Source organism: Hypanus sabinus, chromosome 25 (genome assembly GCF_030144855.1).
Source record: "Hypanus sabinus isolate sHypSab1 chromosome 25, sHypSab1.hap1, whole genome shotgun sequence".
Taxonomy (NCBI): Eukaryota; Metazoa; Chordata; class Chondrichthyes; order Myliobatiformes; family Dasyatidae; genus Hypanus; species Hypanus sabinus.
The window spans coordinates 14240875-14254464 of NC_082730.1; the positions used below are offsets into that span (position 1 = coordinate 14240875).

The following is a 13590-nucleotide window of genomic DNA, read 5'->3' on the forward strand; positions in this document are numbered from 1 at the left end:
ATAAGGGAAAAAGAGGTGTCCCCATATGTCAGTGAAAGGGGACACACAAGGAACAAGTCGTTGATTTACAATGTTAAATGTAAATGTAAATGTCACTAGTTCCGAGCTCTGTGCCCAGAGAGTCGGCCCCAGGGCTCAGGTCTCAGGACACACAGCCAGCAGCTAACCTACTGCTCCCGATGTTCCGTGTTCTCCAGTGATGCCTCAGTCGGGGGCACCGGCCTAGAAACAGCCTGTCACCAGAGCCATGAAATTCCAGCACCCTGAATGCACACTCGTCTTCCAGGCCGCGTCCTTGGGTATCAAGGCCGCTCGTGAGGCTCCGATAGCGGGTCCCATTCCCACAGATATACAAAGTCAGAGTCAGAGCCTTCAAAAGAACCTTGATAAGGAAATAAAGCATATAGCACAAAAAGAAACAGAGCCATTTCAGAAGGTGCAAGTAAACTGGTAATGTTACAGCTATATAGGACCCAGTTCAGACCCCACTTGGAGTACTGTGCTCAGATCTGGTCACCACACTACAGGAAGCATGTGGACACCATAGAAAGCGTGTAGAGGAGACTTACATGGATGTTGCCTGGATTGGGAGCATGCATTATGAGAATAGGTTGAGTGAACTCGATCTTTTCTCCTTGGAGTGGCGGAGGATGAGAGGTGACCTGATAGAGGTGTATAAGATGATGAGAGGCATTGATCTTGTGGATAGTTGGAGGCTTTTTCCTAGGTCTGAAATGGCTACCATGAGAGGGGACAGTTCTAAGTTTCTTGGAAGCAGGTACAAAGGCGATATCAGGGCAGAGAGTAGTGAGTGAGTGGAATGGGCTGCTGGTGACAGTGATGGATAGGGTCTTTTAAGAGACTCCTGGACAGGTGCATGTAACCCTAGGTAATTTCTAAAGTATGTACATGTTCAGCATAGCATTGTGGGCCAAAGGGCCTGTACTATGCTGTAGGTTTTCTATGTTTCCATGTTTCAAAGCAGTTGCTGTTTAGCACCATCTTGACTTTGTTCCATCCTCCGAGTCCATTGTTAAGAACAAGATTTTGAATTACTTGGAGGTACTTGATAAAACATGGTTTCCATATGGGGGAATCTTGTCTGAGAAATCATCCTCAGAAAGCAAGGACGTCCTTTTACTTATTTACCGATAGAGTGCAGAGCAGGTCCTTCTGACCGTTCAAGCCACACAGGCCCAGCAACCCTTGACAAACCTGATTAACGATATCCAAATCACAGCACAATCTACAAAGACCAATTAATCTTTCTGACAGCTTTAAATAAAACATTTTTAATTTTAGACTATTCTTTATATTGTATTTTCATTGTTGTCCATCAGATCCAGAGTAACAATGATTTTGTTCTCCTTTACACTTGTGTACAGGAAATATGATGAAACAATCTTGAATCTTGAATCTGCTTGTGTAAATTTGATTTTACCTGTCCATTTTCTGAAGAATTTCTCTCTCAGTTTCAGGTGCTTTATGGGCAGAAGATCAAGTGAGAGGAGTTGTGGGAAGAGCGGTCACAATCGATTGTCACTATGCACCAATGTACCGCTCACACACAAAGTACTGGTATCCAACGTGGGATCGCCAACAGATATTGTCAGTGAATGCAAATGGGCAAAATGAGCTTCATGGAAGAATGACAATCAGAGATAACACATCCCTGGGAATATTTACTGTTACTATGGAGAATCTTGTCTATCAAGATAGAGGATATTACAAATGTGGAATTACAACATCTGTAAATCATCCAACCTTTGACATTTTAGTACAAATTTCTAGCGGTAAGTTTCTCGTATATTGACTTAATGTCTCCACTGAAATGTCTGATTCATGTTTTCCCTGGTTGGAGTGAGGGCAACATGGATATCCGGAGTCTCCACAGTGGGGCAGAGTCCTGTGTGTTGTGGGCTAGGAATGGGGAATCCCCTCTCATGATGCTCTTATTCAGTGCGGGGTCTGATCCACTGATGGGACACCGATTTCCAGTGGGAGGTTCAACACATTTTCCTGCCTCTGAACTGTGTAAAATTTCACCCTGTCAGAGGTTTCAATTCAGACCAAAACAAATAGTCTGATGTTAATAAGTCGATGGAAACAAGTGTTTCTCATGGTGTGAACACCTTGAAATTCATAAAAAGGGAATCAGTTCCAGAGCTATCCAGACTGCATTCAGTTCTCCCACAGCAGGCTTTCCCACTACCCATCCCTGCTTCATAGATCAGTCACTTCCCCCTCTACCACACGTTGACTCTCTTTGCCTCTGTCTATCTGCTCTAGGAATCCACTCCCCACCACCCACTGACCATCTACTTCCCAGCAGCCAGCCTCTACACCAGCCCAGTCCCGGTGAGAAATAGAGCAATGGAATTAAGAGAACATGGGACACAGTCCAGCACAAGAATAGACTCTTTGGTTCACTGACCATGATTCCATTTTATTGCATTGGTCCATATCCATTCACTCCCTCCCTTTTCATGTCCTTGTACAAAAACCTCTTAAATATTGTGATAATATCCCTTTCCACCAGTCAGTCTGACTATATGTTCCATACAGTCGGCACCCTCAGTGTAAAAAAAACTTGTCTCACAAATGTCCTTTAAAATTTCCCCTGATCACCTTAAAACTATACTCACTATTATTTGATATTTTAACCCTGAGAAAAAAAGGTCCAGACTATCTTCCCTATCTCTGACTTCTATAATTTTATAAACTTCTATCAGGAATCCCCTCAGCCTCCGACACTCCAGCAAAAAGAATCCAAGTTTTTCCAACTTCTGTCCATGGCTAATACACACCAATCCAGGTAACTATGTATTTATTGATCAATTGATTGAATGAGATATACCGTGGATTATGCCCTTCAAGCATTGCTGTCCAACAATATCCAGATTTAGTCCTAGACTAATCATGAGACAATTTACAGTGATCATTTAACCTACCACTGGTAGGTCTTTGGACTGTGTAACGAAACTGGAATTTAAATTCCAGGTGAAGTCAATCTTCCCTAATGTATCAGGAGTATCTGAGGGCACTGGGCCTGTATTCGTTGGTGTTTAGAAGATTGAAGGAGGATCTTGTGGAAAGTTATCAAGCATTGAAAAGCCCAGTGGATGTGGAGAGGAGGTTTCCTACAGTGCGAGCATCTAGGACAGGAGGGCATAGACTCAGAATCGAAGGATGTCCTTGAACAGAGAGATGAGGGGGACTTTCTTTAACCAAAAGCTGGTGAATCTGTGGAATTCATTACCACAGGCAGTTATGGAGGCCAAATCATTGGGTATATTTAAAGCAGAGGTTGATTCTTAATGGCATCAAATTCTACAAAGAGAAGGCAGGAAAATAGATAAAGAGGGCTAATAAAGCAGACATGATTGAATGGTGAAGCAGACCTAATGGACAGATTGGTCTAATTCTGCTTCTATATCTTATGGTCTTATGGCCTATGGTCTTTCTAGTTCTCGAGGCACATATGATTTCTTATTGGCTTCACATAGATATCAATATTCATGGGTCCCCTTGTCACTGTCAGTCACTGAAACCAATAACAATTATACTCTGTCCCAAAAGTCATCATTCATTTTGTACATATCTGACAATTGCCTGCTTTATCATGATGGGGAGATTTCCAGGACACACACAAATGTTGCCATTCCAACGTCAAACAGTTAGGTGACTCTGGACTGTCTCCTTGATGCTGAGAGAGATGGTAACTCTGATTTCCACACTGACACATACACAGTGTCATCACTGCTGTCCTGATCTGGAGTCCTGCAGAAATGGCAGTTCAGGCAGATGCGAGGCTGCAGAGTCACAGAGAGGTAAATGAGCTGCTGAGATTCCAAACTGGTTGCTCCTTGTCAAGATACAGAACTGCTGAAATCGTTAGTGTGTTTGATTTTCAGATGTTCACTGATTCTTTTCCACAGAACACATGTCTGTTCCTTTGCTTCAATTTTTACCACCAACAAGTGGGTCAAGTTGTGGGGACTCCGTGTCAGTGTCTTGTGAGTCTGGTTTGCACATCACAGGGCAGAGAGAGTGTAACTATGATTCAGACTGATGTCTATGCATTTGTACCGAACTGTAACCATCTACTCATCATCTAAGTGATTTAGATGAAGGGATTAAAAGTAACATTAGCAAATTTGCTGATGACACAAAGCTAGGTGGCAGTGTGAAATGTCAGGAGGATGTTATGAGAATGCAGGGTGACTTCGACAGGTTGGGCGAGAGGGCAAATGTATTGCAGATGTAGTTTAATGTGGATAAATGTGAGGTTATCCACTTTGTTGGCAAGAACAGGAAGGCAGATTACTATCTAAATGGAGTCAAATTAGGAAAAGGGGAAGTACAATGAGATCTAGGTGTTCTTGTACATCAGTTAAAGAAAGCAAGCATGCAAGTACAGCAGGCAGTGAAGAAAGCTAATGGCATGCTGGCCCTTATAACAAGAGAAATTAAGTGTTGGAGTAAAGAGATCTTTCTGCAGCTGTACAGGGCCCTGGTGAGACCCCACCTGGAGTATTGTGTGCAGTTTTGGTCTCCAAATTTGAGGTAGGACATTCTTGCTATTGAGGGAGTGCAGTGTAGGTTCACAAGGTTAATTCCCAGAATGGCGGGACTGTTATATGGTGAAAGATTGGAGCGACTGGGCTTGTATACACTGGAATTTAGAAGGATGAGAGGGGATCTGATTGAAAAATATAAGATTATTAAGGGATTGGACACGCTGGAGGCAAGGATGTATGTTCCCGCTGATGGGTGAGTCCAGAACTAGAGGCCAAAGTTTAAGAATAAGAGGTAGGACATTAAGAACAAAGATGCAGAACAACTTTTTCACCCAGAGAGTGGTGGATATGTGGAATGCCCTGCCCCGGAAGGCAGTGGAGGCCAAGTCTCTAGATGCATTCAAGAGAGAGTTAGATAGAGCTCTTATAGATAGTGGGGTCAAGGGATATGGGGAGAGGGCAGGAACGGGGTACTGATTGTGTATGATCAGCCATGATCACAGTGAATGGCGGTACTGGCTAGAAAGGCCGAATGGCCTACTCCTGCACCTACTGTCTATTGTCTATTGTCTACTCCAGACCATTAAAGAATGTCAGATGATCAGACTGAAAAATAGAAAATCTACACCATCTGCACCCAACAATTATTTCATGGTCAAGGTCACTTAGATCACCTTTTTTCCTCATTCTCATGTCTGGCCTAAACAAAGACAGAACTTCTTGCCTATGTCTGCATCTTTATATGGACTGTATTGCTGCCGCATGATTGACTAATTAGATATTTGCATTAATGAGCAGGTGAACTGGGGTACCTAATAAAATGGCAGAAGAGTGTTTGATTTTCAGATGTTCAATCAGTGTCTGAATGTTTAATTCTTTCCCACAGAACCCGTGTCTGTTCCTGTGCTTCAATATCTGTCACCAGCAAATGTCTCACGTCTCGGGGGCTCAGTGTCAGTTTCCTGTGAGTCCCTCCAGGGATCCCTTCCCATTCAGTACAGCTGGTATGAACAAACCTCATCTGGGTATCGAAAGGTATCAGGCACCAATGAACTGGCTCTGCATTGTCAATCATTCAACCAGCAGCACCATCAATATTACTGCAGAGCCTCGAATCAGCATGGAGCAAAATTCAGCAGAATAGTTAAAGTGACAGTTTTCAACAACGGAGAGATCTGCAGTTACGTGACCGAAATCAATGGCACCAGTAAGTCCTCCTTTCAAGGGAGGATACATTTAACTATGTCTTTTTGTTACTGCTGCTCTTATACTTCTATTGAGGGTGAGGAATTTCTTTACAGGGTAGACAGGGTAGATCTTGTCAACATCATTTATAGTTGTAACATATCATTCCAACTGTAGTTAATGCCCCATCCAGAGAAGGCAAGCTAGTCTTATTCCTTGTTCAACACTTTGGACAATCAACAAAGACCGATTAATCTTTCCAGTATGTCTTTAGAATGTGGGCGGAAACGGGGCTACCCCGGGGAAACACCACACATTCCACATGTACAACGAACAGAGTCCGTTCATTAAAACGGAGATGAGGAGGAATTTATTTAGCCAGAGGGTGTTGAATCTGTGGAATTACTTATCACAGACGGCTTTTGAGGCCAAGTCATTGGGTATATTGAAAATGGAGCACAATAGTTTCATGTTTAGTAAATACATCACAGATTATGGAGAGAAATCAGGAGAATGGGATTGAGTGGGATAATAATTCAGCCATGATGGACTGGTGGGGCAGACTCTATGGGAAAAATGGTTTAATTCTGCTCCTGTGTCTTATGGTTATCACTAGCTTTAGAATTCCGTGAACAGTCCAAGTAAATTATTGACCACTGAAACGGAGTTTCAGACAGCTGATTGAAATACCTCACTCACTTTGAGATATGGGAAGGGAAATTGAGTCTATGTACAGATATGAACAAGTCTGCTGCATTTCATGGCTGTGAACAGGATAATAAAATTTCAAAATTCATGCAAAACTGTGTAAGAATGTTAGTCCTATGCGAAGGATGGACAAGTCTTCTGCTTGCTGCTCCACGAAGTTAACCTGTCTCTGTGCTGAACTGAGCCAATGGCCTGTACAGTAATTAACGGCTCCTTCACTGGCTGCTGTGATGACTGGCTTTGTGGCTGTGGGCTCACATTTATGAATTTCAGTTAAGAATCTACTTACTCACTTTAATTTTTTGCATGATTTATTTTTTACTACACATTGTGCATTTGACAGTGTTTATTAATGGATTCTACAGTTTTTTTTGTTTTGCAGCTGCTTGTAAAGAGAAAATCTGAAGGCTGAATATAGTATTCATACTTTGTCATTAAATGTACTTACAATTTTGAAATTGAACTGCAATATGATTGGCTGTGATCCAATAAGCTGTCACACCAATGCAATAAAATAGAATTCTGATTCTAACCTTTCAGAAGTGTGTTACAATTTAGAGAGGATGCAGCAGAGTCATAGAGATATTGGTTGAGGAAACAGGTGCTTCGGCCCAAATCGTCCATGCTGACCCCAGTGTCTTCCTGAGCTTCTCCCATTTCCTCTCAATTGGCTGGTATCCTTCTAAAGCTTTCCTGTCCATGAACTTGTCCAAATCTATTTGAAACGTTGTATGTGTTCCCACCTCTGGCACTTCCTCTGGCAGCCTTTTCCACATACACACTGCTCTGTGTGGAAAACTCCGCCCCTCCAAGACTATCCCCTCTCACTTTAAACCGAGGCTCTTTAGTTTCCGACTCCGCTAACCTGGGATAAAGTCCGTGATTATCCACCATACCATTGCCTCTTAATTTGCAAACCTTTATCAAGTCACCCCTCAGCTGTGTTCACTTCAGGGAAAACTGTCCCAGCCTATTGATAACCCAAACCCTCCAATCACAGTAGCATCTTTGTGAATGTTTTCTGTACCTTGTCTAATTTAATCACACTCTTCCTCTGGAACTACACAGAGTAGACAAGGTGAGATCTGGTTAACATCCTTTATAGTCGTAACATCTCATTCCAACTGTACTTAATGCCCCATCCAAAGAATGCAAGCCGGTCTTATTCCTTGTTCAACACTTCCCCACCTGTGTTGTCACTTTCAGGGCCCAATGTAGTTGCACTTCTTTTTCCCTGCAGTGTAAGTTGTGCCTTTGCTTAATTTCCCAAAATGCATCACGTCACTCTGCATGAGTTCAATTCCATCACCTGTTCCATTGGCCACTTTCCTAGTTCAAAGTTCAAAGTAATTTTATTACCAAACTATGTATACCATAAACAATCTAGAGATTCATCTTTTCGCAGATACCCACAAGACAAAGTAACACAATAGAATCCATGACAAACCACGCACAACAATGACTGACAAATATCTACTGTGCAAAAGAGGATGAATGGAACAAATAATAAAAATATGTAAACAATTAATACGTGGAACATGAGACGCAGAGTCGCCGAAAGTGAGTCCCGAGCTGCGGAGTCAGTTCAGCACTGAGATGAGTGAAGCCAATCCAGGAACCCGATAGCTGCAGATCGCCAAGTGCTGACAAACCTGGTGGTGTGGGCCCCAGGACTCCGGCACCTCCCAACTGATGGTAGTAACGACAAGAGAGGGAGACGGGTCAAATGCAGGCAGATGGAACAGGCCCAACTGATGGTCGTTGCTGGCACAGAGTAACGGGCTGAACACTGGATCATTTTCCAGGTCACTTTGAAAACTTTGACAAGATTTGCCATGCACAAAATCATGTTGACTATCCCAGATCAGATCTTACCTTTTCAAATTCAGTTAGATCCTGTCTCACACAATTGCCTCCAGTAAGTTATCCACCACTGACCTTGGGCTCACCTTATTAGAATGGGACTGGATCAGGAATCTATTGACTCAGAAATGTGGAAACACACTGAGACATTAGTGGGCACTGACAATGATCACTCCAATCAAATCTAAATCATTACTTGTGAAGAGCTGTGAGTTTGTGATGAGGGATGATGCTGTTGTCTTCTCAGTCTATGTGGAATTCAATTATACCAATCGATAGTGTAACAGATTCCTTAGTACACAGCGACAGCTTTAAATAAAACATCCTTAGATTTACTCTATGTAGTGTTTTTTTTTGTTCTTCATTGGATCCAGAGTAATAATGATTTTGTTCTCCTTTACACTTGTGTACAGGAAATAAGATTAAACAATCTTGAATCTTGAATCTGCTTGTGTAAATTTAATTTTACCTGTCCATTTAATGAAGAATTTCTCTCTCAGTTTCAGGTGCTTTATGGGCAGAAGATCAAGTAAGAGGAGTTGTGGGAAGAGCGGTCACAATCAATTGTCACTATGCACCAATGTACCGTTCACACACAAAGTACTGGTATCCAACGTGGGATCGCAAACAGACATTGTCAGTGAATGCAAATGGGCAAAATGAGCTTCATGGAAGAATGACGATCAGAGATAACACATCCCTGGGAATATTTACTGTTACTATGGAGAATCTTGTCTCTGAAGAGAGAGGAAATTACAGATGTGGAATTACAACATCTGGCAATCATCCAACCTTTGACATTTTTGTAGAAATTTCTAACGGTAGGTTTTTCATATATTGACTTGATGTCTCCACTGAAATGCCTGATTCATGTTCTCCCTGCTCGGAGTTAGGGCAACACGGATATCCGGATGGTCCACAGTGGGGCAGAGTCCTGTGGGTTGTGGGCTAGGAATGGGGAATCCCCTCTCATGATGCTCTCATTCAGTGCGGGGTCTGATCCACTGATGGGACACCTATTGCCAGTGGGAGGCTCAGCGCATTTCCCTGCCTCTGATCTGCATGAAATTTCAACCTGTCAGAGATTCAGACTTAAACTAGTAATCTGATGTTAATGGGTCGAAGAGAAACAAGTGCTTCTCTTAGTATAAATACCTGGAAATTTATAAACAGGGAATCAGTTCCAGAGCTAAACAGACTTCATTCAGTTCTCCCACAGCAGGCTTTTCCACTACCCATCCCTGCTTCATGGATCAGTCACTCCCCCCTCTACCACACGCTGACTCTCTTTGTCTCTGTCAATGTGCTCCAGGAATCCTCTCCCCAGCACCCACTGACCATCTACTTCCCAGCAACCCGCCTCTACACCAGCCCAGTCCTGATGAGAAATAGAGCAATGGAATTAGAGAGAACTTGGGACACAGTTCAGCACAAGAATAGACTCTTTGGTTCTCTGGCCATGATTCTGTTGTATTGCATTGGTCCATATCCCTTCACTCCCTCCCTTTTCATGTCCTTGTACAAAAACCTCTTAAATATTGTGATAATATCCTTTTCCTCCAGCCGGTCTGACTGAATGTTCCATGCAGTCACCACCCTCAGTGTAAAAATCCCCTCAGCTTCCTATACTCCAGCAAAAAAATGTTTTTCCTACTTCTGTCCATGGCTAATACACTCCAGTCCAGGTAGCTATGTTTTATTGATTGATTGATTGATTGATTGATTGAGTGAGATATACCGTGGATATTGCCCTTCAAACATTGCCGTCCAGCGATACCCAGATTTAGCCCTAGACTAATCATGAGACAATTTATAGTGATCAATTAATCTACCAACTGGTAGGTCTTTGGACAGTGTAACAAAACTGTAAATTAAATTCCAGTTGAAGTCAATCTTCCTTAATGTATCAGGAGTATTTGAAGGCACTGGGCCTGTACTCGTTGATGTTTAGAAGAATGAGGGTGGATCTCGTGGAAAGCTATCGAGCATTGCAAAGCCCAATGAATGTGGAGAGGAGTTTTCCTACAGTGTGAGCATCTAGTACTAGAGGGCACACAGAATCGAAGGATGTCCTTGAACAGAGAGATGAGAGGAAATTTCATGTAAAAGTTGGTGAATCTGTGAAATGCATTGCCACAGCTTGCTGTGGAGGCCAAATCATTGGGTATTCTTAAAGCAGAGGGTGATTCTTAAGGGCATCAAAGGTTACAAAGAGAAGGCAGGAGAATAGATAAAGATGGATAATAAAGCAGCCATGACTGAATGGTGGAGCAGACCCAATGGACAGATTGGCCTAATTCAGCTCCTGTATCTTATGGCCTATGATCTTTCTAGTTCTCCAGTCACATATGATTTCTTATTGGCTTCATATTGATATCAGTACTCATGGGTCCCCTTGCTGCTTTCAGTCGCTGAAACCAATAACAATTATACTCTTGTCCCAAAAGTCACCATTCATTTTGTACATATCTGACAATATCCTACTTTTACATGATGGGGAGTTTTCCAGGACACACACAAATGTTGCTATTCCAACGTCAAACAGTTAGGTGACACTCTGGACTGTCTCCTTATGCTGAGAGAGATTGTAACTCTGATTTTCACACTGACACATACTCAGTGTCATCACTGCTGTCCTGATCTGGAGTCCTGCAGACACGGTAGTTCAGGCAGATGCGATGATGCAGAGACACAGAGAGGTAAATGAGCTGCTGAGATTCCAAACTGGTTGCTCCTGATCGAGATACAAAACTACTGCAATCCTTAGTGTGTTTGCTTTTCAGATGTTCACTGATTCTCTTCCACAGAGCCCCCGTCTGTTCCTTTCCTTCAACTGTCACCAGCAACAAATGGCTCAAGTTGTGGGGACTCCATATCAGTGTCCTGTGAGTCTGTCCATGGATCCCTTCCCATTCAGTACTTATGGTATAAAAAGAACACATCTGTGGATTCAAAGATCTCTGATACCAATGAACTGGATCTACATTGTCAATCCTTAAAATACATAAACTATCTGTATTATTGCAAAGCTTCAAACAGACAAGGAGAAATATCCAGTGACATGGTCAGTGTGTCCATCTCCAACAGTGTCAGCACCTGCAGAAATGTGATTGAAGTCAACAGCACAGGTAAGTGGTGCAGGGTTTGATTCTTTATGATGTTTGATGGAGTACTACTGAATGATTGATGTGTACTGGATATTGTGTCGTTGGAACCACTCAAGAGCATAGACTGTATGTTGTCACTACCTTTCAGAGAATGAAAAGCCTTTTGGTACAGCAGTTCAAACGTGAGTTTCTCAGCACAGGGTCTCCTGTCTCTGATCTGCTCTCACATGCTGGGTGTGAATATGTTGCATCTGGCAATATTTCTGGCCATTTATTAAGATAGTCCTTCTGAGATAAACTACTTCAAAGTTTGAAGTAAATTTATTATCAAAGTACATATTTGTCACCACATACTACCCTGAGATCCATTTTCTTGCAGGCATTCAGAATAGATACAAATAAATAAAACAGAATCAATGAAAAACCACACACCATCAAAAATGTACGAACAGCCTTTGTCAAAAAGAAGAAAAACGGTGATCAGAGGGTATATTGAAAGGTAGAAAGTCAGTGTTCACCAATAACATCAGAATGGTGATTGGAAAACTGATGTGATTGAAAACCAATAAATCTTCAGGTTATGATACTCTACATCACAGAGAATGTGAGGAATTTTCACGAAAAATAATAGATGCACTGCTGGCCATTTTTAATTCCATTGAATTGGAGAGAAGCTAACCATTCTATTTTAAAAAGGAGGTAGAGAGAAAAGAGGAAATTATAGAACAATTGGCCTGACATTGGTATAAGGAAATGTGGTGAAGAAGCACAATAGAAAAAAAATCAATGTATTGAGTTGGTCTTGTGTTTTTTGTGCACAATATAAATTCCTCCATTTCAGTCTGTTAGTTATCCTCTATTTGTTTTAATTAATCTTCTCTCACATACCAACTGAAGTTTTCAGGGAGGTATATATGAAACATCCTGGTTTCCTTGGCTGCATAAATCTTGGAAAGACAACCTCCGGCCCCGGCAAAATCATGAGATTGAGGTGCACTTGATCCCACCCCAAACCCCGGTTTGTGTGGATTCTGTGCCATTTACTACCCTGTTACAAATCTATGCCACGAAATAACAGACAGTACACTGCATACGATTAAAGGAATTATGTTTATGAATCTTAACTAAAGGGTTAGTGAAGAATAACAAAAACAAAAGGGCCCATTCTAATTAAACAATCAGATGTGTACAAGTTGGAGCTCACCTTTTACTTCACCTTCACTCACGCGCTGGGCCCTCGGTCAACGTGAAAGCTCACACCACCTTCCAAATGTCGCTCACAATCCATCTCAAACAGTCTCCCACCGGATCGTATGCTACGACTGGTTCTCCCCAGCGTCTTCCCTCCTCATCTCCTCTCCAACAAAAAAAGCCCCAAACCCAACCTTAGTGTCCCTCACCAGATAAACCTCCCTTTCAACACGACCATCCTAATTGGATGGCACAGGTTTCACCTCATCTCTTATCTTGAACAATAACCTAAATATAAGCTGAAAAGAAGCAGCTCCCACAGAACAGCAGAAAATGAAATACAAACAGATAACAGTAAAAAATATGAAACAGGTCTTTACATATATATTCCTAGCAACTTTGCTCATGTTCTATATTTTCAATGTTTAAATCGATTGTTTTATTTTGAATTCTATACTACTTCTAATACTCAGCTTTGCTGCTTTTACTGAACACGACACACTTCCTTGGATTTAGTAGATTCACAAATTTCTTTTCAAAGTCATGCTTGATGGTGGGCCTTTCCCTTATGATTACGCATGCTTAAATAGGATTACGGTTCCCTCATTCCAAGTCCTTCCACTTCCCCAGCAGTATCTTCACACCTCCGGCACCTGCACATGGGAAGGAATCCAAATATAAACGTAATTGGGTGCACAATTAGCGTAACATTATTACTCTGCCAGCGATCAGTGATCAGGGTCCAATTCCCTCCACTGTTTGCAAGCATTGATCCACCATGATCAAGTACCTATTGGTCTAACATTTGTGCATTCTTGCTTTTGCAAAACAAAGCAGATAATATTGGATTTTATTTTCTTATAACAGAGCCAATTGATTTCTGTGAAAATACTGTGATAGAAACCACGACAACTGCAAAAGGGGAAGAATCTTCATCAACTAAAATGTAAAGTATATGTTTCTCTCTATGGGTGATTTCAGATCTACTCCTTCCAAATAGAGCTAGTTGGGAGAGA

General features: G+C 41.9%; 1 protein-coding gene across 2 annotated transcripts in view; it reads left to right on the plus strand.

The window, feature by feature from the left end:
- Window positions 1-13590, plus strand: part of LOC132381030 (polymeric immunoglobulin receptor-like) — a 50421-nt gene that overhangs the window by 14165 nt on the left and 22666 nt on the right. For both annotated transcript variants that reach the window (XM_059950138.1, XM_059950137.1), the window contains exons 4-8: window positions 1473-1793; window positions 5407-5727; window positions 8777-9097; window positions 11084-11404; window positions 13442-13520. In XM_059950138.1, the coding sequence (XP_059806121.1) occupies window positions 1473-1793; window positions 5407-5727; window positions 8777-9097; window positions 11084-11404; window positions 13442-13520 (1363 nt within the window). The remainder of the gene's footprint in view (window positions 1-1472; window positions 1794-5406; window positions 5728-8776; window positions 9098-11083; window positions 11405-13441; window positions 13521-13590) is intronic.